Source organism: Megascapheus bottae, chromosome 15 (genome assembly GCF_031878675.1).
Source record: "Megascapheus bottae isolate mThoBot1 chromosome 15, mThoBot2.hap1, whole genome shotgun sequence".
NCBI classification, from domain to species: Eukaryota; Metazoa; Chordata; class Mammalia; order Rodentia; family Geomyidae; genus Megascapheus; species Megascapheus bottae.
In genome coordinates this window covers 25,461,565-25,482,972 of record NC_143523.1, presented here as the reverse complement: position 1 = coordinate 25,482,972, position 21,408 = coordinate 25,461,565, and the positions used below count along the sequence as shown (strand labels likewise).

The 21,408-nt window shown below is 42.7% G+C and overlaps 1 protein-coding gene across 1 annotated transcript in view; it reads right to left on the bottom strand.

The window, feature by feature from the left end:
• The window catches only part of Blnk (B cell linker), a 31,052-nt gene that overhangs the window by 474 nt on the left and 9,170 nt on the right, over positions 1-21,408 (bottom strand). The window contains exons 4-16 of the mRNA XM_090346162.1: positions 20,178-20,218; positions 17,399-17,555; positions 15,626-15,786; positions 13,814-13,892; positions 13,303-13,374; positions 11,777-11,846; positions 9,953-9,980; positions 9,204-9,246; positions 8,475-8,559; positions 7,643-7,674; positions 5,190-5,266; positions 4,421-4,504; positions 3,208-3,363 (exon numbers count right to left, since the gene is read on the bottom strand). Of these exons, the coding sequence (XP_090202288.1) occupies positions 3,208-3,363; positions 4,421-4,504; positions 5,190-5,266; positions 7,643-7,674; positions 8,475-8,559; positions 9,204-9,246; positions 9,953-9,980; positions 11,777-11,846; positions 13,303-13,374; positions 13,814-13,892; positions 15,626-15,786; positions 17,399-17,555; positions 20,178-20,218 (1,085 nt within the window). The remainder of the gene's footprint in view (positions 1-3,207; positions 3,364-4,420; positions 4,505-5,189; positions 5,267-7,642; positions 7,675-8,474; positions 8,560-9,203; positions 9,247-9,952; positions 9,981-11,776; positions 11,847-13,302; positions 13,375-13,813; positions 13,893-15,625; positions 15,787-17,398; positions 17,556-20,177; positions 20,219-21,408) is intronic.

Below are 21,408 nucleotides of genomic sequence, written 5' to 3'. Positions count from 1 at the left end.
TAGCCTTGCATGCTGTGGAATTTCTTATATTTAGTAAGACTGAAAACACAGATAGCCTTGATTAGCATAACTATATGGAAAAATTACTTTGAGTCATAATACATAGTGTAAATGTTTTGCTAAGTTAAAAAAATACTTTGCAGGGTTGGGAGTTTGGCCTACTTGGTAGAGTGCTTGCCTAGCATGCATGAAGACACAGGTTCAATTCCTCAGTACCACATACATAGAAAAAGCCACAAGTGGTGCTATGGCTCAAGTGGTAGAGCTCTAGCCTTGAGAAAACCCAAGGACAGTGCACAGGCCCTGAGTTCAAGCCCCAGGACTGGCAATTTTTTTTTTTTGCTTTATATTTAGTATCAAGTGTGAAACTATCATACAGTGACAATTTCTACCTTCTCTATGAAGAAAACGAAGTATCAGTTATACAAGTCGTAGACACAAGACATAAGAAGCTATATATCTCCAATATATTCCAAAAGCTAATAAGTTAAAGTCTTTATTTCCAGGATGGCAAGCTAGTGAAACCTTTATGAAGTGGATCCTGGTGGGAAGTCTTTCCTTCATTGTGCAGCCTCTTCATTTTCTTGCTTCCTAATTATGAGGTAAGTAATTTTGCCTTGCCCTGTGCTCCCACCACAATGTGCTGCCTCACTACAGGCCCCAGAAAACAAGCATCTGTTAAGGATGGACACATCCAAACTGTAAAATAAGCCTTTTCTCTTTAGAATTTCCATTATCTACCTCAGGTGTTTTGTTATCATGACAGAAGCTAAAACACAGGAAATGATGTAATAAACAACCTAGCACCAGGAAGAAGTTACTTCCTAAAAAGATTTATATTTCAGTAGTTTTCTTTTTGGAACAAGAAAATTTTAGAGTCCACATGCTTCCGTCTGTACCAAGCTACCAGTGATAAGCTTACAGCTAACTTAGTGCCTAGTTAATAATGAAATTTCATGCTGGACTCTCATTGTACAAATTAAGTTTTATATGTTTTAATCCCTCGTACCTATAGGCTTTAAGGTCATATTTCTTTTTCTGAAAGTGATTATATTTTAAAAGAAAGATTGATGGGGGGATGGGGGGGAGGGTAATGGGTACCAAGACATGTGAAAGGGTATCAAATGTATGTGAATTAATGCACCTTCTATCTGGCAAATATCATGTAACCCTTTTACTAATTACAATAAAAATTTTTTAAAAAAAGAAAGATTGATTAAATGTTATACCAACCATTAAATTCTTTAAGTATCCAACAGTGCTACAAATTTAGTTATCAAATAAGTGCATTTAAAATCATTTTTAAAGGTGGTAATTACTTCACAATAGTGCTATGAATTCATTAATTAGTTCCAGTTGATTTTATTGTCCTTTAATTTTTCATATATAAACATCTGGAATATGAAAAGTAGGAATGAAAATGTATAAAGCCTTTGTAAACCATTTGGACAGTTTCCAAAATCTACATGTTAGATAAATATGTAGAATATTGGTCAGCTTTTTCCAGTGAAATGCCAATTATTTTTAGAAAACTGGCTATGAATGTAAGATGTAAGAGACAGGGGCCTTTAAGTACTTTTTTTTTTTCTAGTCATGGGCCTTGAATTCAGGACCTGGGTGCTATCCCTGAGCTTTTTGCTCAAAGCCTGCACTCCACCATTTCGTGCCCCAGTGCCACTATTGGTTTTTGACTGGTTAATAGGAGATGAGAGTCTCAAGGGGACTTTTCTGCCTGGGCTGGCTTCAAACCATGATTCTCAGGTCTCAGCCTCCTGAGTAGCTAGGATTATAGGCATGAATATTGGCACTTGAGCCAGCTCATGTTATTTAAAGTTCCAAACTAAGATAAGCACTGGTGGTTCACACCTGTAACCCTTAGCTACCCAAAAGGCTGAAACTGAACCAGCTTGGGCATAAAAGCCTCAGACTCCATCTCTAATTAACTAGCAAAAAGCTGGCTGAAGTGGTAGAGTGCCAACAGGGAGTGAACAAGCCAAGCTCCAAGCCAATTACTGAGAAAAAAAAAAACACAACCAAACAAAAGAGTAAACTATAAAAGTTCTAGAAGAAAACAGAGGACAAATTCATGACATTGGATTTGACAAATGATTTCCTTCTTGTATAGGACACCAAAGGCACCCCAAACAAAAAGCAGACAAGACTCTATCTGACTTTAAAACTTGTGTTCCTCAGAGAACATCATCCAGGCAATCTAAGAAAACAGGGAAATCTAAAAAATAATGTACTTGCGATTTCATTCACAACATATAATCCCTAAAACTCAACAGTAAAAAAAAAAATCTAACAACCTGATGAAGAGTGGGCTAAGAATTGAATATATCATCCATAAGTAATATGCAAATGAGGGATTAGCAAGTACATGAAAGGATGTTCAACATTACAAAATACCTCAAAAATGCAAATATAAACCACAATGAGGCATCACATTCATTAGTGTGATAACAAGTATTGGTACAGCTCTGGGAAAGGTGTACCCCAGGCATATAGGATATGTGATTTTACTTTATTTGCCATTTCAACTTTAATTTGTATGTATTCATGGACTACTATATTAGGTCAGACCTCATTAAGTAACTAGATGAAAAGATCAGGATAAAGAACACATTATATACTACCCAAATAAAATATTTAGATTATTCTTTATGACACATATGCAGACCTAGAACCAATTTTTTTTTCTTTTTTTTTGTTTTGGTCATGGGGCTTGAACTTGGCCTGGGCGCTGCCCCTGAGCTCTTCAGCTCAAGGCTACCACTCTACCCCTGGACCTGGGCATTGTCCCTGAGCTCTTCTTCAGCTCAAGGCTACCATCATATCCTTGAGCCAAGCCCCACTTCCTGTTTTCTAGAGGTTATTTGGAGATAAGAGTCTCAGGTCCTTTTGTGCCTGGGCTGGCTTTGAACCTTGATCCTCAGATCTCAGCCTCCTGAGTAGCTAGGATTACAGGTGTGAGCCACTGTATCCTTTCCTTCATCTCTTGAACTCATAGCCTGAAACCCTTGTGCACAACACATAGTTACAGAACTAAATTAAAGACAATTTCTACCTGGATGTATCCCAGCTATTCCCAGTATGTATTCCTAGTATTCAGAAGGATGAGGCAGGAGGATCACAAGTTCAGGGTCAACCTGGGCTACATAGAAAGACTGTTTCAACCAAAACTAAAATTAAAGAGAAATTACTGACCTCTTCACCATTTTTCTTTCTGCCTAGAGCATATTGTTTTGTTGCTTCAATGAACCGCACAGGAATATTATAGACTCGCTTATTAAAGAATACAACTAATGTATATGGTTGTTTGGAATCATGCCCAGAGCTTTTCCGAATAAGAAATGATCCATCCTGTTTAAATAAAAATAAAACATAATCATAGTTAGTTTTATCAGTCTATAGGTTATAATTCAGTTGATGAAACATAGATAAATTTTAAAGCCAATTAATTAGTCTTATGTTTTTATTATGTATTAGAGTTTGTCTTATCATTTTTCTAAGAAAATAATTCACAAAACACGTACTCACTGAAAATAATAAGTAAACCACAACAATTAAAATCCCAGCCACTTGGGAGGGTAAGATCGGGATAATCAATGTTCAAGACCACCAGCTCAGGCTGGTATCAACAGAAAAAAACACGGTATGGATATGTGTGTGCCTGTCATTTCAGCTACAGAAGGAAGCTTGATTAAAAGGATCACTGTCTCTGTCAGCCTCAGGAAGAAGAATCTGTCTCAAAAATAGCCAAAGCAGATAAAGCTGGAGGCATGGTTCAAGTGACAGTGCTTTTTCCTATCTAGCCTGAGGTTCTGAGTTCAAACTTCAGTAACAGAAAAAAAAACATGAAAATTATAGTGAGGTCAATGTTTTCATGTTATTGTGTTTGTGGAATTTAGGAATATGTGAAGCAACATAATAAGGAAAAACTTAGAGGACATGGAAGGAAAGAGTGTGGTCGTGCATGGGTGGGTGGGTGACAGTCCTGGGGCTTCAACTCAGGTCCGGAGCACTGTCTCTGAGCTTTTGTACTCATGCTAAACTCAAACTAAGTCCAGTGCTGGTGTCTTATGCCTGTAACCCTAGTTACTCAGTAGGCTGAGATCTGAGAATTGAGATTCAAAGCTAACCCAGGCAGGAAAGTCTAATGAGATCCTTATCTACAATTAACAAAAAGATAAAGGGAAGCCAAATGCTGGTGACTCAGGAGACCAATATCTGAGGACTGCAGTTCAAAACCAGCCCGAGCACTAAAGACCTTGAGACTCTTATCTCCAATTGACCACCAGAAAACTGGAAGTGGCACAGATAAAGGGAGAAGTAGGAAGCAGGTGGGATAAAAAAGAAGGGTGCTCTACAAAGAAGGAAAGGCTGAGGGCACAATTATGGGATTCAAAGGCGAGCAAACCTTGTTGGATCTATGTAATGCTTCTTCAGCAGACTTCCGGTCACAGGCACCAGCATACCAGGGCTTAGAGTGAACATCAGCTTCCTGTGAAAATGGAGGCATTGTTCAGCATGCACCGTTCCAAGTCTGGAAATCCATTTGTAAAGGCTTCTGCAACTTCCATGCTAAGGCTCCTTGCTTTCTTTGCTTCCACCAGGCACCAAGTCTACATCACTTGGCCTCAGCTGCTAAATTTAGTTCTGAACCACTACTTCCTTCCTTTCTCTCAAGTAAGTTACATTCTCTCTTCTACTGTGCTCCTTATACTTGCTGCCCATGCAGTGCTTTATAATTTCCAGTGTATTTATGGATATTACCTTACTTCATTCTTGCAATTAACAGTACATACCTTCTTTGAAGGCAAGGATAAATGTTATCATATTTCTTTTACACTTCTACATAAGCTCAAAAGGACTTGTTCAGAGCACAGATGCCTTCTGTCTCTTTTAAATCTGTGCTATCTTAGGTGTTTTAGTATCATAAACCTTTACAGTTCTATTCTGAGAAAATTACAAAGTTTAAATAAAATTTGTGTTAGAAAAAGAACAACACAAGCAACACATTTCCTTGTAGATTTGAAAAAAATACTAATGGCTATTGAGGGCATCCAAATATAAATCAGAATAGATGGGGCAAACCAAAACCAGCGCTCAGTTCTCAATCCTTACACCAAACCCTTTTCAGAAGACATTTCCCCTTTCTGCACTGATGTGAAGAGTTCATGTCATACCTGCATTGAAAAAGTAGGATTTGATGAGAAGTTAGGGGCTGGTCCATCCACAGATGGGCTTCCTCCTTCTGGAAATCCTGAGAGGGATTTGAAAAACAGCAATTAACTTTCCCTGTTTTTTTGAGCAGATACTACATCTGTGATGGTTGTTGTGGGGAGCACCTCCCAGAAAAATGGTTCTTAGAATATGGATCCCAAGAAGTACCCCCAGATTTGCGGGGGGAGGACTCAGGAGGATTTTATTTTTTCAGTTATCTATCTTTGTGAACTCTGCTTTCCTTCATGTATTTCAGACAGATGTAACATAACAGATGTCTAGTAACTGATAGGAAAATACAGCCATTTTCCTTACCCAGACATTAAAGAGATATGAAAACACGAGACAATGCCCATTTTACTACTGTTATTCTTATCAGGAAACACTTATTTTTCATGAAAATATGCTCTCATGGAGTGAGTTGTATATTATTTTAGGTAAATGCGTAGGTTTTCAATGTTTTAATGGTTTTAACTCTATATTCAATGTTAATAGGAAGAAACATATGAGCAAAGGTCTTTGGGTCTGCAATTATTTTTTTAAGAGTTCTAAGTGGTCCTGATGAGTCAGGAATATGGCCTAGAAAGCATAAAGCCATGAGTTCAAATTCCAGTACCGGGCCGGGAGTTTGGCCTAGTGGTTAAAGTGCTTGCCTAGCATGAACGAAGACCTGGGTTCGATTCCTCGGTACCACATACATAGAAAAAAGCCAGAAGTGGTGCTGAGGCTCAAGTGGTAGAGCTCTAGCCTTGAGAAAGTCCAAGGACAGTGCTCAGACCCTGAGCTCAAGCCCAGGACTGGCAAAAAAAAAAAAAAATTCCAGTACCACTAAAAAGTTACTGGATAGCTAGATAGCTAGATAATAAATGGTTCTGAGACCAAAACATTTAAAAATTGCTGCCTTAAAGGCATAAACTCCCTTAAGTTTTGTCTAACTGTAGAAACAAACACAGAAAACACATAGGTATATTCATTGGTTTATTCATTTACTCATTCTTTTGTGGGATTTTTTGGTGGGGAGAGAGGGTCATGTGGCTTGAACTATGGGCCTGGGTGTTGTCCTTGAGCTCTTCAGCTCAAGGATATCTCCCTACCCCTTGAGGCAACAGTGCCACTTCCAGTTTTCAAGTGGTTAACTGGCAATAAGAGACTCATGGATTTTAGTGCTCAAACTGGCTTTGAACTGTGATCCTTAGATCTTAGCCTCCTGAGTAGCTAGGATTACTGGTGGCTTTTTTTCCCCTCCCAGTCCTTGGCCTTGAACTCAGGGCCTGGGCTCGCTGTTCTTGAACACATTTTGCTCAAGGCTAGTGTTCTACCACTTGAGCCACAGCACCATTTCTGGCTTTTTATGTGTATGTGGTACCAAGGAATCGAACCTAAGGCTTCGTGCATGCTAGGCGAGCAAGCACTCTACCACTAGGATACGCTCCTGACCCCCTTGTTTTAGATCTTAAAATTTTATTAGTATTATTTTTTGTTTAGGTAATACTGAGGAACTGAACCCAGGGTTTCATGCATATAGACAAACACTCTACAACTAAGCCACATTCCCATCCTCACATCCATTTGTTTATCCATTCATTTTTGTGTCCCTTTTCTGGATCAAGGCACTGTGGGTAAATACAGCTAATAAAACAGCAACATTCCCAGGCCTCCTTACAAGAGAGTCATGTTTGCCTTGGGGAAAATTGTTCACGTATTTGCCCTGTTCTCTTTGCAGACATGCTTGACAATCATTAAAATGTATTTTGAATTTAACAATCATGTACAAAACACAAATACTACTCATATGTTATTTTATTTACCATTTGTGTGTGTGTGTGTGTGTGTGCTAGTACCAGGGCTTGAACTCAGAGCCCTGCTCTCTTAACTTGGCTTTTGGCTCAAGGCTAGTGTTCTATCATTTGAGCCACACTTCTGCTTCCTTACTTGATCTTCTTATTTGGAAAACTAAAGGATGTCCAGCCAGGTGCAGTGGCTCACTCTTGTAATCCTAGCTACGTAGGAGACTGACATCTGAGGATCAAGGTTCAAAGCCAGCCCACACACTGAAGACCATAAGACTCTTATCTCCAATTAACCACTAGAAAATTGGAAATGGTGCTGTGGTAGCCTTGAGCTGAAGAGCTCAGGGACAGTGCCTAGGCCCAGAGTTCAAACCCCAGGACCCACAAAAAAAAAAAAAGATTTAGTAAAATACTAAATCATTGTGGGGAAAAAAGAAAACAAATAGTACAAAAAAGTCTCAAAACAATTTACCTTTCAAAACAATTGCATGAAATGGGTCTTGTTGGCACCACTTAGTGAAACAAGTGGAGACACTGAGACCACAGGGGAGGAACACAGGCCTGCCAGATACCAGTCCAGCTAAACCTCTATCTTGTGGCACTCTATGTGACTTCATTGTACTTACGTGGCAGAGGTATGGGTTTCTGATGGAGAGGTCTGAAAGGAAGTTAAGATACATTAACAGTATGATTTTATTGGTGGTGTTTACATTGACAGAACTATGAATAATCACATTACCATGGTTAATAAGGCATTTCTCAAATCAGGAGAGGTACCAAAATCTTGAAGATCAGCAAGATTACTCCTTTTAGCTTTTGCAAAAGGAAGAGTCTTGACTGAAGTGTTATATTTAAATTAAATCCAGTGATTAACGTGGATAATGGGTCTCTGCAGTACAACCCTGTTTTGACTTTCTTAAGACCTTCTAAGAGTTACAAAGTACTAAAAACTAGAGTCACTGTGCATGCGTTAATTCCTAAAGCAACAGAACAGATTTGGCCTTTCAAGGGCTGAGATTACAGGTAAACATTAGCATCTTGGGCTGGAAACCCTTTATATATATATATATATATATATATGTATGTCAGTCATGGGGCTTGAATTCTGAGCCTGGACACTGTCCTTGAGCTCTTCAGCTCATGGCTAGCACTTTTGTTCCCTGGCTGGCTTTGAACAGATCTCAGCCTCCTGAGTAACTAGGATTGCAGGTGTGAGCCACCAGTGCCCGGCCCCAGTTGTTTTTTTTTAAGTAAATCCCCTAGTTCAGTCTGTTGAAAAGTGAAAAGTGCTCAGGAGCAATCAGTCCCATCTCAGTAGATGGAGGAACCCAGTAGATTGGTTTTCTTTTTGTTTAGTGGTAGTGGGGTTTGAACTCGAGTCTTGTGCTAGGCAGGAGCTCTACCACTTGATCCACTTCTCCTGCTTAGAAACTTGTGATTAAAGAGAAAGATTCTTACTTCAGGACCGGTGGAAACACTGGTGACTGGACAGCTTCTTGTCTGTGGCTGGATCCTCGGTGGCGTTCAGCAGGGATAGGCTTTTCTGGTTTGGGAGAATTCTCATATTAGGAATCCCTAAACCCAACTGCATGAGCTTAGAAGGATCATATTTGGTTAGCTGTATTCCTAGGAATGTCTTTGACAGGATGTGATTGGTTTGTGCACTTGTCAGTCTGCTGTCAGCAAGTGCTGTTGGGATCAGGGTTTTCATCCAACAATGTACATGGAGTCTGCCTAAAGGGCTGCAAAAACTGTTTTGTTTAAAAAATTCAATTTTACATTTCAGTTAAATTCAGGATTTCACTTATATGCAGACACTTTATTAAAAATTACTTTCAGAGCCGGGTGTGGTGGCTCACACCGTAATCCTAGCTACTCAGGAGGCCGAGATCTAAGAATCGTGTTTCAAAGCCAGCCCAGGCACAGAAGACTGGAAGACTCTTATCTCCAACTAATCCCTAGAAAATGGTAAGTGAGACTGTGGCTCCCTAGAAAATGGGAAGTGGGGCTGTGGCTCCAGGGGTAGGGCAGTAGCCTTGAGCTGAAGAGTTCAGGGGCCAGTGCCCAGGCCTTAAGCTGAAGAGCTTGGGATAGCACCCAGGCCCAGAGTTCAAGCCCCATAACCCCTCCCTCCAAAAAAAAATTACTTTCAGAGAACATGTTTGCACTTAGAAGAAATAAGTTTACCTTCACAAGTACTTGATGTGGCCTGTTGAGAGGCAACTGGAGTCTATGCAAAAGAAAAAAGAAAGGCAGTGATGTTCAATATAACAATACAGAATTAAAAGCCAAAGTAGAGCTATATTAGAAAAATGTTGGTTCCGTTTTCTTTGATAGATAGTTGTCTCTTCAGTCACACACACAGTTCTAAGCTCCATCCTGTGTTGAATGACAACTGTCTGGAAGTATCCCAAGGAGGGAGCAGTGTCAGCTTGGAGACCAACTTGTTTTGTCAACATCAGTGCTTGTGCAGTGAGCACCTTGCACCTAGCCTCACCTGTGTGTTTACCAATCAATTGTTACCCACAGGCTTCCAGAAGGTTCCAGGCCTTCCATGAGGGATGGCCTACGTTCACGGGATTCTGGCAAGCATCTGAGTTTTGACTGAGTTTGTGTGCCAGATAGACATGGCCTGTTATTTGTTCCAGCCATAACAGGCCAGAAGTGCACACAGGGATTTTCCTTGGGGAAGGTAGAGGTTGTTGGGAGGCCTGGAGCCTGGCTGTTTTCTCTGATTGCTTGGCACACAATTAGTGAAGGAGCTGCCAGGTATCAGCTACTGGGACAGCAGAGGATTCAGAATCCTTTGGTCTATGAGAACAGTAGCTTTGAAGGGTGTGTTCATGATTGCAAGAAGCATTTTCAACTTCAAATGAATGGATATGAAAACATACAGCAGGACACAGAAAGCACTTTGAAATGGAAATTTAACTTACTATCTTCAATGGGGTGACTGTTTTCTTCCTGGGGAATAAAAAGAGATTTGCTTTGTTAAAACACAATGACTAAGTGAAGTTGACTACCATCTTTTTTTTTTTTTTTTGCCAGTCCTGGGCTTGAACTCAGGGCCTGAGCACTGTCCTTGGACTTTCTCAAGGCTAGAGCTCTACCACTTGAGCCTCAGCACCACTTCCGGCTTTTTTCTATATGTGGTACCAAGGAATCGAACCCGGGTCTTCATGCATGCTAGGCAAGCACTTTAACCACTAGGCCAAACTCCCGGCCCAGTTGACTACCATCTTGACAGATTTTAAAAGGCTAGTGAAAAAGAAGTTGGCTTTGGTGGCTCACACCTGTAATTCCAGCTACTTAGGAGTTAAGATCAGAGAATTCTGGTTCAGAACCAAGTTGGAACAGCAAGTGTGCTTTAAAAATAATACATTGAGGGCTGGGAGTTTGGCCTAGTGGTAGAGTCCTTGCTTAGCATGCATGAAGACTCAGGTTCAATTCCTCAGTACCTCATACATAGAAAAAAAAAAAAAGCTGGAAGTGGTGCTGTGGCTCAAGTGGTAGAGCTTTAGCCTTGAGAAAGTCCAAGGACAGTGCTCAGGCTCTGAGTTCAAGCCCATGACTGGCAAAATAATAATAATAATAATAAATAATAATAATAATACATTGAGTCAGGTGTGGTGACTCACACTGTAATCCTAGCTACTCAGGAGGCTGAGATCTGAGGATGGAGGTTCACAGCCAGCCCCAGCACTAACGTCCCTGAGTCTCTTATCTCAATTTAACCACCAGAAAATGGGTAGTGGGGCTGTGGCTCAAGGGGTAGGGTGGTAGCCTTGAGCTGAAAAGCTCAGGGACAGAGCGCCCAGGCTCAGAGTTCAAGTCCCACGAACTACCCCTCGCAAACAAAAATACATTGACCAACATTATAATTTTCATAGCTTGTAAAGAACTTTTTTTTTTTGATGGGGTTGCGGGGGAGGAGTCTGTCATAGGACTTGAACTCAGGGCCTGGGTACTGTCCCTGAACTTTTCTGCTCCAGGCTAGCACTCTACCATTTTGAACCACAGCTTCACTTCTAGTTTTCTGGTGGTCAATGGAAGATTCTCATGGACTTTCTTGCTTGGGTTGTTTTTGTTTTTGTTTTCATATAAAAAGGTGAATTTATTGGGGAAGTAGATAGTGAACTGACTGGCAGGGACACAGTGCAGACTCGGGAGCTGACACTGTGACCCTGAATGGTACTCACGTCGAGCTTTTTTTTATAATTAAAGAATTTATTAACATTGATTTTTACATCATATTTCAAATGAGATGTTTAAAAAAACAAGTATTCAAGAAGGGAATCTCTGTATTGGGTTGGTTTTGAATTGTGAATATCTTAGCCTCCTGAGTAGCTCTGACTATAGGCATGAGTCACCAGTTCCCAGCTTGCAAAGAGCTTTTAAATCAAGCAAGCAAGAATAATTTATGCATCACTTTGGAAAAACACCTGGTGTACTCCAGTGTGTGTGCAACATTGTATACATTTATTACTCATCATTTTCTTTTTGTAAGAGCAATGGAAGAGGAGAAAGTAAAGAGGAAACCTGCAAGGAGGGCTCAGAATCATTCAGGGACCTCTGATGATGGGAATATCTTGCAGAAAACTTGGTCAGTAAACTCAAGGTTTAATTAAGTCACTTAGACTCCTAGCCTCCATCTCATCAGGAGTTCCCCTGGTTTCGTTATAGCTTCCTGAGAGGGTGGGCAGTGTCCACTGGGGGTTCTCAGCATTCTATTCGTCCACTCTGCCTTAGTGATGACTCACCCGACCCTGGGCAGTGGGGATGGTACCGAGGGTGTAGGTGACTTGGAATCCCAGGCCCCGCTGTTCCGGCCTGCGCAAAGACAAACGAGGGTCAGTCCTGGTGTCCTGACCTTGGGTCTGATGGTGTCAGGAGAGCGTGGTCTTTCTGGAAGACTCACAGTTTGTGTCACTTTTAGCTAAGTGTGTATATCTGGTGTGAGGCTATGGAGCAAACCTGTGGCTATATTTTGAAACAATATGAGCTCTTAGAGCTGGCAGTATGGGAGAAAAGTGGGAAAGCCTTCTTTTCTCTATCAAAGTAGCTTTGTTTCCCTTCCGTTAATCTTGTGAGAATTGTTTTTTCTTAAAACTTCCTGCTTTGGCTCAGGAGCTTGGATCTTGTTAACTACATTTTAGTGACATCCTTTTCCTGCTGTTCTTTAATTAAGACATCTCAATAAAAGTTCCTTACATCCGATTTACATTACATCCATTTAATTACATCCCCTGTTAATTAAGCCATATCCTTCTGCAGACTGTGAATCTGAGCTCAGCCAATCTGAACAGAGGGTGTGGGGCCTGCTGGGTTAGAGATAAAAAAGGAGCAGTTTGCCTGCTCTGCACTTGCTTACCAGATTTTTGCCTGATGGTGCACCCTTCTGTAGAAGTAAGTTTTGCCTTGCCACCTTCCTTTTGAGTCAATATCCTTAATTCCTATACCCCAACACCCCAAGCTATTTCTAACTCATGGATAGGAAACTCCATCTGAATAGCTCTGAAGGACTTATGTCCGTAAAGCCCAGATGCCTCTGTTTCAATGGTGCCCCCTAGAGATCCTTTTGAAGGGAACCAAGAGCTCATACCTTATCTGTATACACTATACAGAAGATGCCTACAGCAGGAGGGTGGAAACAAACAGGCTTACACAGACCACCTCCAAAACAGGCAGGCCCCTGTTCACCCAGCACCTCCACTTCAATCCAGCATATCACTCAACTCAGTATCTCACCTGACCTGTGGAGACTGTTCATTAGTTCATTACCAAGGTCCCAGGGCCTTTGCCCAGGGCCCACATAGGCAAATGAGGACAAGTGGTAGATTATTCCCCAAAGTTCACCTTCTGAAGTCTTTTTTTTTGCCAGTCCTGGGCTTGAGCTCAGGGCCTGAGCACTGTCCTTGGACTTTCTCAAGGCTAGAGCTCTACCACTTGAGCCTCAGCACCACTTCTGGCTTTTTTCTATGTATGTGGTACCGAGGAATCGAACCCGGGTCTTCGTGCATGCTAGGCAAGCACTTTAACCACTAGGCCAAACTCCCGGCCCCCTGAAGTCTTATAATAGACACAGAGGACCTATCCTGGGCCTCCCTACCCGACCTGTAGATAGAGCAGATCTTTATGATGGAGGGAGGGAAGAGAAGCAGGGTAAATTCTCACCTGGGGAGGGAGAGAGAGGGGGGAGGGAAGGACCAGACCTAGGCCAGTTTCTACTCTCAGGCAGGTGCTCTGCTACTTGGATATAGTGAAACAAATAACAAGGGTCCTTTACCTGAAGGTGTCCCAGGAAGAGGGGCGGGCTTTGAGCAGCTATTTGGCTTGGTTGATCTGTTTACCATGGGAGCTTAAACAAACACATATAGGTACAGAATGATTATAGATACATAAGTGCAGAATTCCAGTTTGATGCTGGTGCTCTCTGTTCTGGCCAGCGGAGAAGGAACATACTGAGATGACAGAGCAGATACCCCAGTCACTGGCCCTTCCAAGACCCTCCATGCTTTCCCCTGAACAGCCTTGAATGTCTTCACTGACTGCCAGGAATTTCCAGGTGCTTTTCACTCTTACCTTTTTTTTTTCTTTTTGCCAGTCCTGGGGCTTGAACTCAGGGCCTGAGCACTGTCTCTGAACTTCTTTTGCTCAAGGCTAGCACTCTACCACTTGAGCCACAATGCCACTTCTAACTTTTTCTATGTATGTAATACTGAGGACTTGAACCCAGGGCTTCAGGCATGCTAGATAAGTACTCCACCACTAAGCCACACTCCCAGCTAAACTCTTACCTTTTTCAGATGGAGGTGGACTACTTTCTGTAGGGTGAATATAGTTTTCATTATCTTCCACAGGAACCACATAATCAGCCTAAGAGAAATGCAGAAATGACTGTTGGGAGGACTAACATTTTTTTTTAAGAGAAGCCTTATTGGGCTATACTTAACATAGTATTGCACTGTGTAAACTACAGTGTAGAGAATTGGGCATAGTGTCATGCCTTGGAATTTATTGGAGGTTCAGGACCTCCCCTGTCCATGGGTATGTAAGTCCCCGTAAAAAATAAAAATGCACAGTATTTGCGTACAACTGGTGAACACCCTCTTGTGTACTTTAAATGATTCCTAGATCACATAAAATATCTAGCATACCATAAATATAAATAGTTGTAGGGTTCGGGAAATAATGGCAAGAAAAAGGTGATTATAGTCAAAATCATCAGTTTTACAAAAAGTGTTCTGCCTGCAGTTTGTTGAATCTGTTGAACCTACAGAACTGGAACTGACTGTGTTTTCAGAGTTGCTCAATCATCACCACAATCTAATTTTAGAACATGACCATCAAAAAAAACCCCAACAACAACAACAAAAACCAACCTCCCAACCAATCTTGAACTCATTAGTCATTCCCTGGCCCCTCTTTCCCCTGACTTAGTCAACCACTAATTGAGAACCTATTTTCTATCTTTACAGATTTGCTCATCCAAAACATTGCATACACATGTAAGCATAGAAACAGTCTTTTAAAATTAAAATAAATGTATGTATGTATCTAAGTATGCATTTTGCCAGTCCTGGGGCTTGAACTCAAGGACTGAGAGTTGTCCCTGAGTTATTTTTGCTCAAGGCTAGTTCTACCATTGAAGCCACTGCTCCACTTCTGGCTTTTTATTAGTTACTAATTGAAGTTTCACAGACTTGAAGGAGGTATCAAGGTTTGAGAAGTACCCATTACCCGACAAATATAACGGTAACCCCTCTAAACATTATCCTGACAATTAAAAAAAAAGAATAACACATTAAAAAACAAAGAGTTTCACAGACTTTCTTGCTTGGGAGTAGGTAGGGGCTTTGAATTTCATTTCCCAAATCTCACATTCCAGAGAGGCTAGACTTAGAGGTATGAGCCATCAGCAACTGGAGAGCTTAACATTTTTGTTTCTGCATGTTCTTGGCTTTCCTTTATCTTATCTAAAGGTTTGGCTGGATTCGTGTGTGTGTGTGTGGGGGGGGGGGTGTTGGGGCTTGAACTAGGCCTGGGCACTGTCCCTGAGCTCTTCAGCTCAAGGTTACCACCCTACCCTTGAGCCAAGCCCCACTTCCCTGTTTTCTTGAGGTTAATGGTAGATAAGAGTCTTAGGTCCTTTTGTACCTGGCCTGGCTTTGAACCTTGATCCTCAGAGCTCAGCCTCCTGAGTAGCTAGGATTACAAGCATGAGCCTCTATGTCCCAGCTGGCTGGATTTTTTTTTTTAATCTTTATCTTGGCTTCCCATCTGCCAGCAAGACTTCAGCCTCCTCCACACTTCCCCAATCTGGCCCTGAGTTTAGGCTACAAGGGGCTGCTGGTTACAGAGACCCTCCTCACCTCATAGAGCTCCACTCCCAGATATTCAGAGACACAGAGAGCCACAATCCACCGTCCTTTTGCATTCTGGCCCGAATTCATATTTTTGAATGTATTTGCTGAATGGAGACAGACATTACTGTGTGCCTAAGAGTTGGTTTCTTTCTCCTGTCTCCTGCCACCTTATTTCTACCCTCAAAGGACAAGCATCAGCTGGTGGTCCCAGCCGGCTCCCCACCACATCCTGGTTTACCTTACCTCCTCAAAGAGGTCTCTGGGTTTGGGTGGGACTTGAGGCTTCGGCACAGCAGTGGAGGCTGGCAGAGTGGAGGTGAGCCTTGTTTTGGCTGAAGGCCAGCTGGGCTTACTGGGGAGGGTCTTGCTGAAAGGTGGGGAGTGCCTCTGGCTTGACCGATTGTCTAGGACAAACAAAGGAAAACACTGAAAAAGCTCTGAATTGTGCCTAGGGTGCAAACCACGGAGATAAATTACAAATCCCCCAGCATCCAGGTAGCTACAAATGATTAGTAGGGCACTCCTTATAGAAGCAAAGTGAAAACTTCAACTGTCTAATTGACTTCGATAACAACCCACGATGGGATCAAAAGCATTTTCCCAAAGGAGAGAGGGAAGCTGGTGGGCTTGGGAGAGCCAACTGCCCCACACTGCCAAGCACAGCAGACAGGAGCAGTGTGGCGGCTCAGGGAGGTGGGGCTCTACCATTCACACTCTATAACCAACCTCTGGAGCTTTAAAAATGCCCGGGCCTGGGTTCTACCATGTTTGAACATCTGAGATGAGATCTGATGCCACACGTTGTAAAATGTCCCCAGGTTTAGCCAGGGGCTGATGACTCACACCTGTAATCCTAGTCACTCAGGAGGTTTGCATTTGAGGACCAAATTCAAAGCCAGCCCAGACAGGAAAGTCTATGAGACGCTTATCTCCAACTAACAAAAAGCCATTAGTGGAGGTATGGTTCAAGTGGTAGAGCACCATCCTTGAATGAAAGTTCAAGTCCCAGTATCAGCAGACATACTGAAAAAGTTCCCCAGGTTGTATAGGGATTCTGAGGGGAGGTCATTTACCAAGTTCATGGGCAGTGTGTGGAGCATACTGGTGGCTTTGAAGACCAGTTCCCATATGAACCCCACTACTTATAGAACCTTGGCTCAGTTCATTCACCCCTCTGAGACTCTCCTCCTTCCTCTGTAAAATGGAGAGCAATCCCCAGACATATACCATAGTCGTAAAGCATTACATTGTAAACTAGTAGTTTACTGCAATGCCTGCTACAGTGCTTAACGTAAATCTGGCTTAAGACAGTAGGTGCCCAAGAGATCAACCATGCATCCACACGGAAGGAGGCAGCTGAGAGCAGCGAGGATGGATCTGGAGGCCTTTACCTCAGTGCGAGTCAGTGCAAGCATTGCCCTAACTGCTTGAACACAGTTGCTCTCCTCCCCTTCGGGCACCTGTGGACACCGGAATATCAATTTCTTCTTGATGGACAATAAAAGACACACTCCATGCTCAAGGCTAGACCTGAGCTGTGCATATTTGACCTCTGAGGCAAATTCTAGGCCTAGGGTTCCTCACCAGCACCCTAGCCCCAGGGGGACAGACCCCACAGTCTGGACTCATTGGGAGGGGCCATGAGAGAAGGACAACATCAGGCCTAGCATTCAGACCTATTATGTTCTGTGAGAACTTCCAAAAACGAAGTCATAAGGAAACTGAGGACCAGTCTTAGAATTGGTTTTCTGTGGGTCTGTGGAGATGGAATGGGGGGCAGGGCAGCCATCAGATGTACTTTCCTTATTTCTTAATCTATTTAAGAATCCATTTATTTACTTTACCATTTTTCAATGTTTATAAAAGATGCTTTCTCCCTAGGATGGGAAAGTTTCACCACTTGGGCTCTGTTACCTGTGGATACCTGGCTTTAGCCACTTGGAGGTATAAGCCCCAAGGTGGAGCCCTCAGGCCCTTCCCTCTGTGGTCCAGACCTGGGGTGGGGAATGGCCTCACCTGCATACTCGCCCCTGGTGAAGGGCAGAGCTGGGTGGACGGTCCTCATCTCATGCTCAGCCGGGGGCGGTTCATAGCTATCATCCCCATTCTCTTCTGCGGGCATCACGTACATCTCCGAGTCTGAGTGCTCATCTGGGTTTTCATAGTCGCTGTCCTGCAAATGCAGACAGCACCCTCAGTTCCCGGGCTCAGTCAGCTTGAGAGATCAGAGCTGTTATCTCAGTGTCTCCTTCAGGAGGCCAGAGCTAGGGTAGATTATGCAACTAGTGCAACTAGTAATGGGCAAAGCCAGAGCTTCCTGCCTCCAAAGATGCTCACTTTGCCCCCCCACCATGATCTGGAGAATAGGAAGGATTCTTTAATCCTAAAGGTGGTTAAAACTACAAGTGAAAAGGTGGGGGGGGGGGGAGGAGGGAGAGAGAGAGAGAGAGAGAGAGAGAGAGAGAGAGAGAGAGAGAGAGAGAGAGAGAGAGAGGAGAGAGAGAGAGAGAGAGAGAGAGAGAGAGAGAGAGATTGTGTGTGTGTGTGTGTGTGTGTGTGTGTGTGTGTGTGTGTGTGTGTGTGTCAGGCTCACACCTGTCATCCTAGCTACTCAGGAGGCTGAGATCTGAGGATCACCCTTCAAAGCCAATCTAGTCTAGGTAGAAAAATCTGTGGGACTCTTATCTCCAATTAATCAGCCAAAAGCCAGAGGTGGAGGTATGGCTCAAGTGGTAGAGCACCAACCTTGAGCAAAAAAAAAAAAAAAAGCTAAGGGACAGCACCCAGACCCTGAGTTAAGTTCTGGTACTGGCATAAAATAGGCATAAAACAATCAGGAAAAGGTAAATAGAATATTGATGGCTGAGGATAAAGTGGGTGAAATGTCAAGGAACAGATCCCTGGGGAGGAGGCAGGATTTGTCTTTAAGCAGAAGCGCTCAACCGTGTTTTAAGAAAGACACAGCTTCTAATGCAATTAGAGCTTGTTTCTTTCGTTTTCCTTTTTTTGACTTTTTTTTTTTTGCCAGTCGTGGGGCTCAGGGCCTGAGCACCGTCCTTGGACTTTTCCCAAGGCTAGAGTTCAACCACTTGAACCACAATACCACTTCCAGCTTTTTGCTGTGTAGGTGGTACCGAGGAATCGAACCCGGGTCTTTGTGCATGCTAGGCAAGCATTCTACCACTAGGCCAAACTCCCGGCCTCTTTTGTTTTCCTTTTTAACACAAAATTTCTAAGTCTACTTTTATTAAAATACAACGATATGGTCTGAAAGTTTGAGAAGTACCGTAGTAAAATCTTCTGAGCCTCAAAACTCCTCAGACACCAAGAATAGGTCACCTTTTGTGCACATTCATGAGAGTTCATGCTGTGCCTTTTGTGCATGTAGTCGTGGGGAGGAATCATTTGACTCAAGACATAAGGGGCTTCACCCCCTATTTCCCACAATACAACATCCAGGTGCAATTTTCCAATGGATAGGGCATCTGCTTTGGGGCCTGCCTCCTTTCAGTTGTAATTTGAGAATAGGAATTATATACTAAGCCTGGAAGCTTCAGAAACAGCATGCATTCCTACTATGTGTGCTGGAGATCCACTAAAGTAAAAGTAATGGTGAGACGCTTCTGCAGTCCTTGTTATAGATGGTATCTTAATTTTGGATGTCTGAATTTGAGGCATGTTATTACCTCCTTTTCAGAACAGCTTTACTTTGTGTTTCCTAAGTTTCTCCTTTACCATTTTTGCCCAGCTATCGGGCTCCATTTTTTTCTTCTTCTGTGGCTCTGGAACCAGCCCAACTTCTTTTCTTGGTCACAGGCGTGATGCCAAGCTACTACCAGCAGGGGGTGCTGCTGCAGCACTTCTGGGAGATAAACCGCCTCTGGGCTCTGGGAGGAATTCATGGCCAAAGGACTCACAGAAAGGTCATCGGCCCCCTTTTCCTATTCTTTTTCTGTGTCTAAAGAAAGAAGGGTTTTCCCTAAAACTGCATAAACTTTTGGGGGTATGCACAGTCCGGAGCTGGGTCTAGGCACTGGACTGGGGGTTTTCGTTCCACTGAGTAACATTGGGAAAGTCTCATTTTCATGCTCTTGTTTCCTTATCTGTAAAGTGGATGGGAGGGGGTGTGGTGGCTTTCTGGAATCCCTTCCTGGTTTAAAACTCCGATTCTGGCTGGACTCAGTACATTAGAAGAAAAGGCCTAGGAGAAAAGTAGCTTTTGAGCTGTTGAGGCCTGTGGAGCCACCATATAAAGGTTGACAGCATCTCCCAATGTCACCATGGGTCTTGGTCCCATACCAAGACCTCCAAAACTGCGAATATTATCTGGGTTTGAATTTGGAAGCTCCCAGACACTGAATGTGAAGGCACTCTGCTGGGTCTGGCATTAAACTCTCTAGCTCCAGGACAGGGTTCAGAGGATGATGATTTTTAGGAGAGTATAAAGTAGAATGTTAGCCAACTGATAGGGAAATACTGACGCATTTTGGCACCTGTTGTGGCTGAGCCAGTGAGAACTATGAGCAATAGCCCTGCGAATGGGGTCAACTAATTATATCATATAGCTCTGACCACGATGACTTGATGAAATGACTGCAATGCTCTTGACCTTGCGTGAAGTGAGTGGCTGGGCCAGTTCAATCATTACAAGATTGTTGGCTCGTTGTGTGGAGGTGGCCCTTTTAGTGTGTCCTCTGCTGAGCTACCTGCCAGCATGGAGTTCAGGAAACAAGCCCTCCTAAAAGGCCTTCCACAGAGCCCTGAGATGTTTTCAGTCCCAGGGGTAAATACTTACAAAATCATCAGACCATTGCTCTCCCTCATCTTCAGGGTTCTCTGAAACAGCAAAAGAGACATAGAATGTCCATCGTGTCTCCAAACAACCTGAACCTGCCTTTCATTCTTTTGGCTTCCTGGTGCCATTCACTTGGCTTTTTATCCGTGACCACAGCCATCTGTTTAAGCAATGGCAGCAGTAGTGCCCTCTCTGTCTATCCAAGTGTAGGCCATAAATGATTTTCTGACCTATACAGAAAATAATTCTTAATAAATCACTCTTTGGGTTGACTAACAAATGATAATGTAATTGTGATCATTGGTAATTTCCAAGAAGTTAGGAGAAAAGGTGAGTCCTTTGCCTAATACGTTACCTACTACTGTTCAGGAAGAAGATTCTAGTCCCTGGGATAACTGATGATTGACACTTCAGATCACAATTTGTTTCTGTTTGGGCCATTTTGATGGGAAACTTAAGATAATGCCTTTATGAAACTCACTCTCTTGCCCTGGTAAAGTGGCCTTGCAGGGCCTTTATTCAGTGAACAGGAGTTGATGACACAGTCAGTCTTCGATCTCCATTTTGCATCTGTGTCTTTTTCATTTTCTTTTTTTTTCTTTTTGTTGGTTGTAAGGGTTTGAACTTCAGGCCTGGGCACTGTCCTTGAGCTCTTTTGCTCAAGGCTAGTGCTTTACCACTCTGAGCCACAGCTCCTCCTTTGGATTTCTGGTGATTAACTAGAGATAAGAGGCTCAAGGACTTTCCTGCCAGGACTAACTTTGAATCACAATCCTCAGAACATAAAGGTTATGGACATGAGCCACAACGGCACCTGACTTAGGTAGATAATGTAGATTTTAAAGGCTGGGCCACGAACACCCTTTCTATGAGCATGCAATTCCCTGCATGCGGTCTGAACTTGCTGAGAGATTGGCAGAATGAGGTCACTGACCACTGCGACCTACTGTTTTATAGAAAGTGGTGGAACAGGTCAGGAATCAGACTCAGATATGCTGCCCAATATTTCTTGATGGGATAAGATGTTATCAGTGTCTAACTCAACTATCTGACTTATTGCTATCTTGACCAATAGCAGGAAAACATGAACCAACATCATTAAAGGTTATGATTTTGTTTGAGCTGTTGTCCTGCAGAGGAAGAATCATCCATGATATCTGTAGTCTCCTTGTTCTCATGAATGGCTGCGGAGATCTAAGTTCAGGAAATCTTTCTACTTAATAGAAAAAGA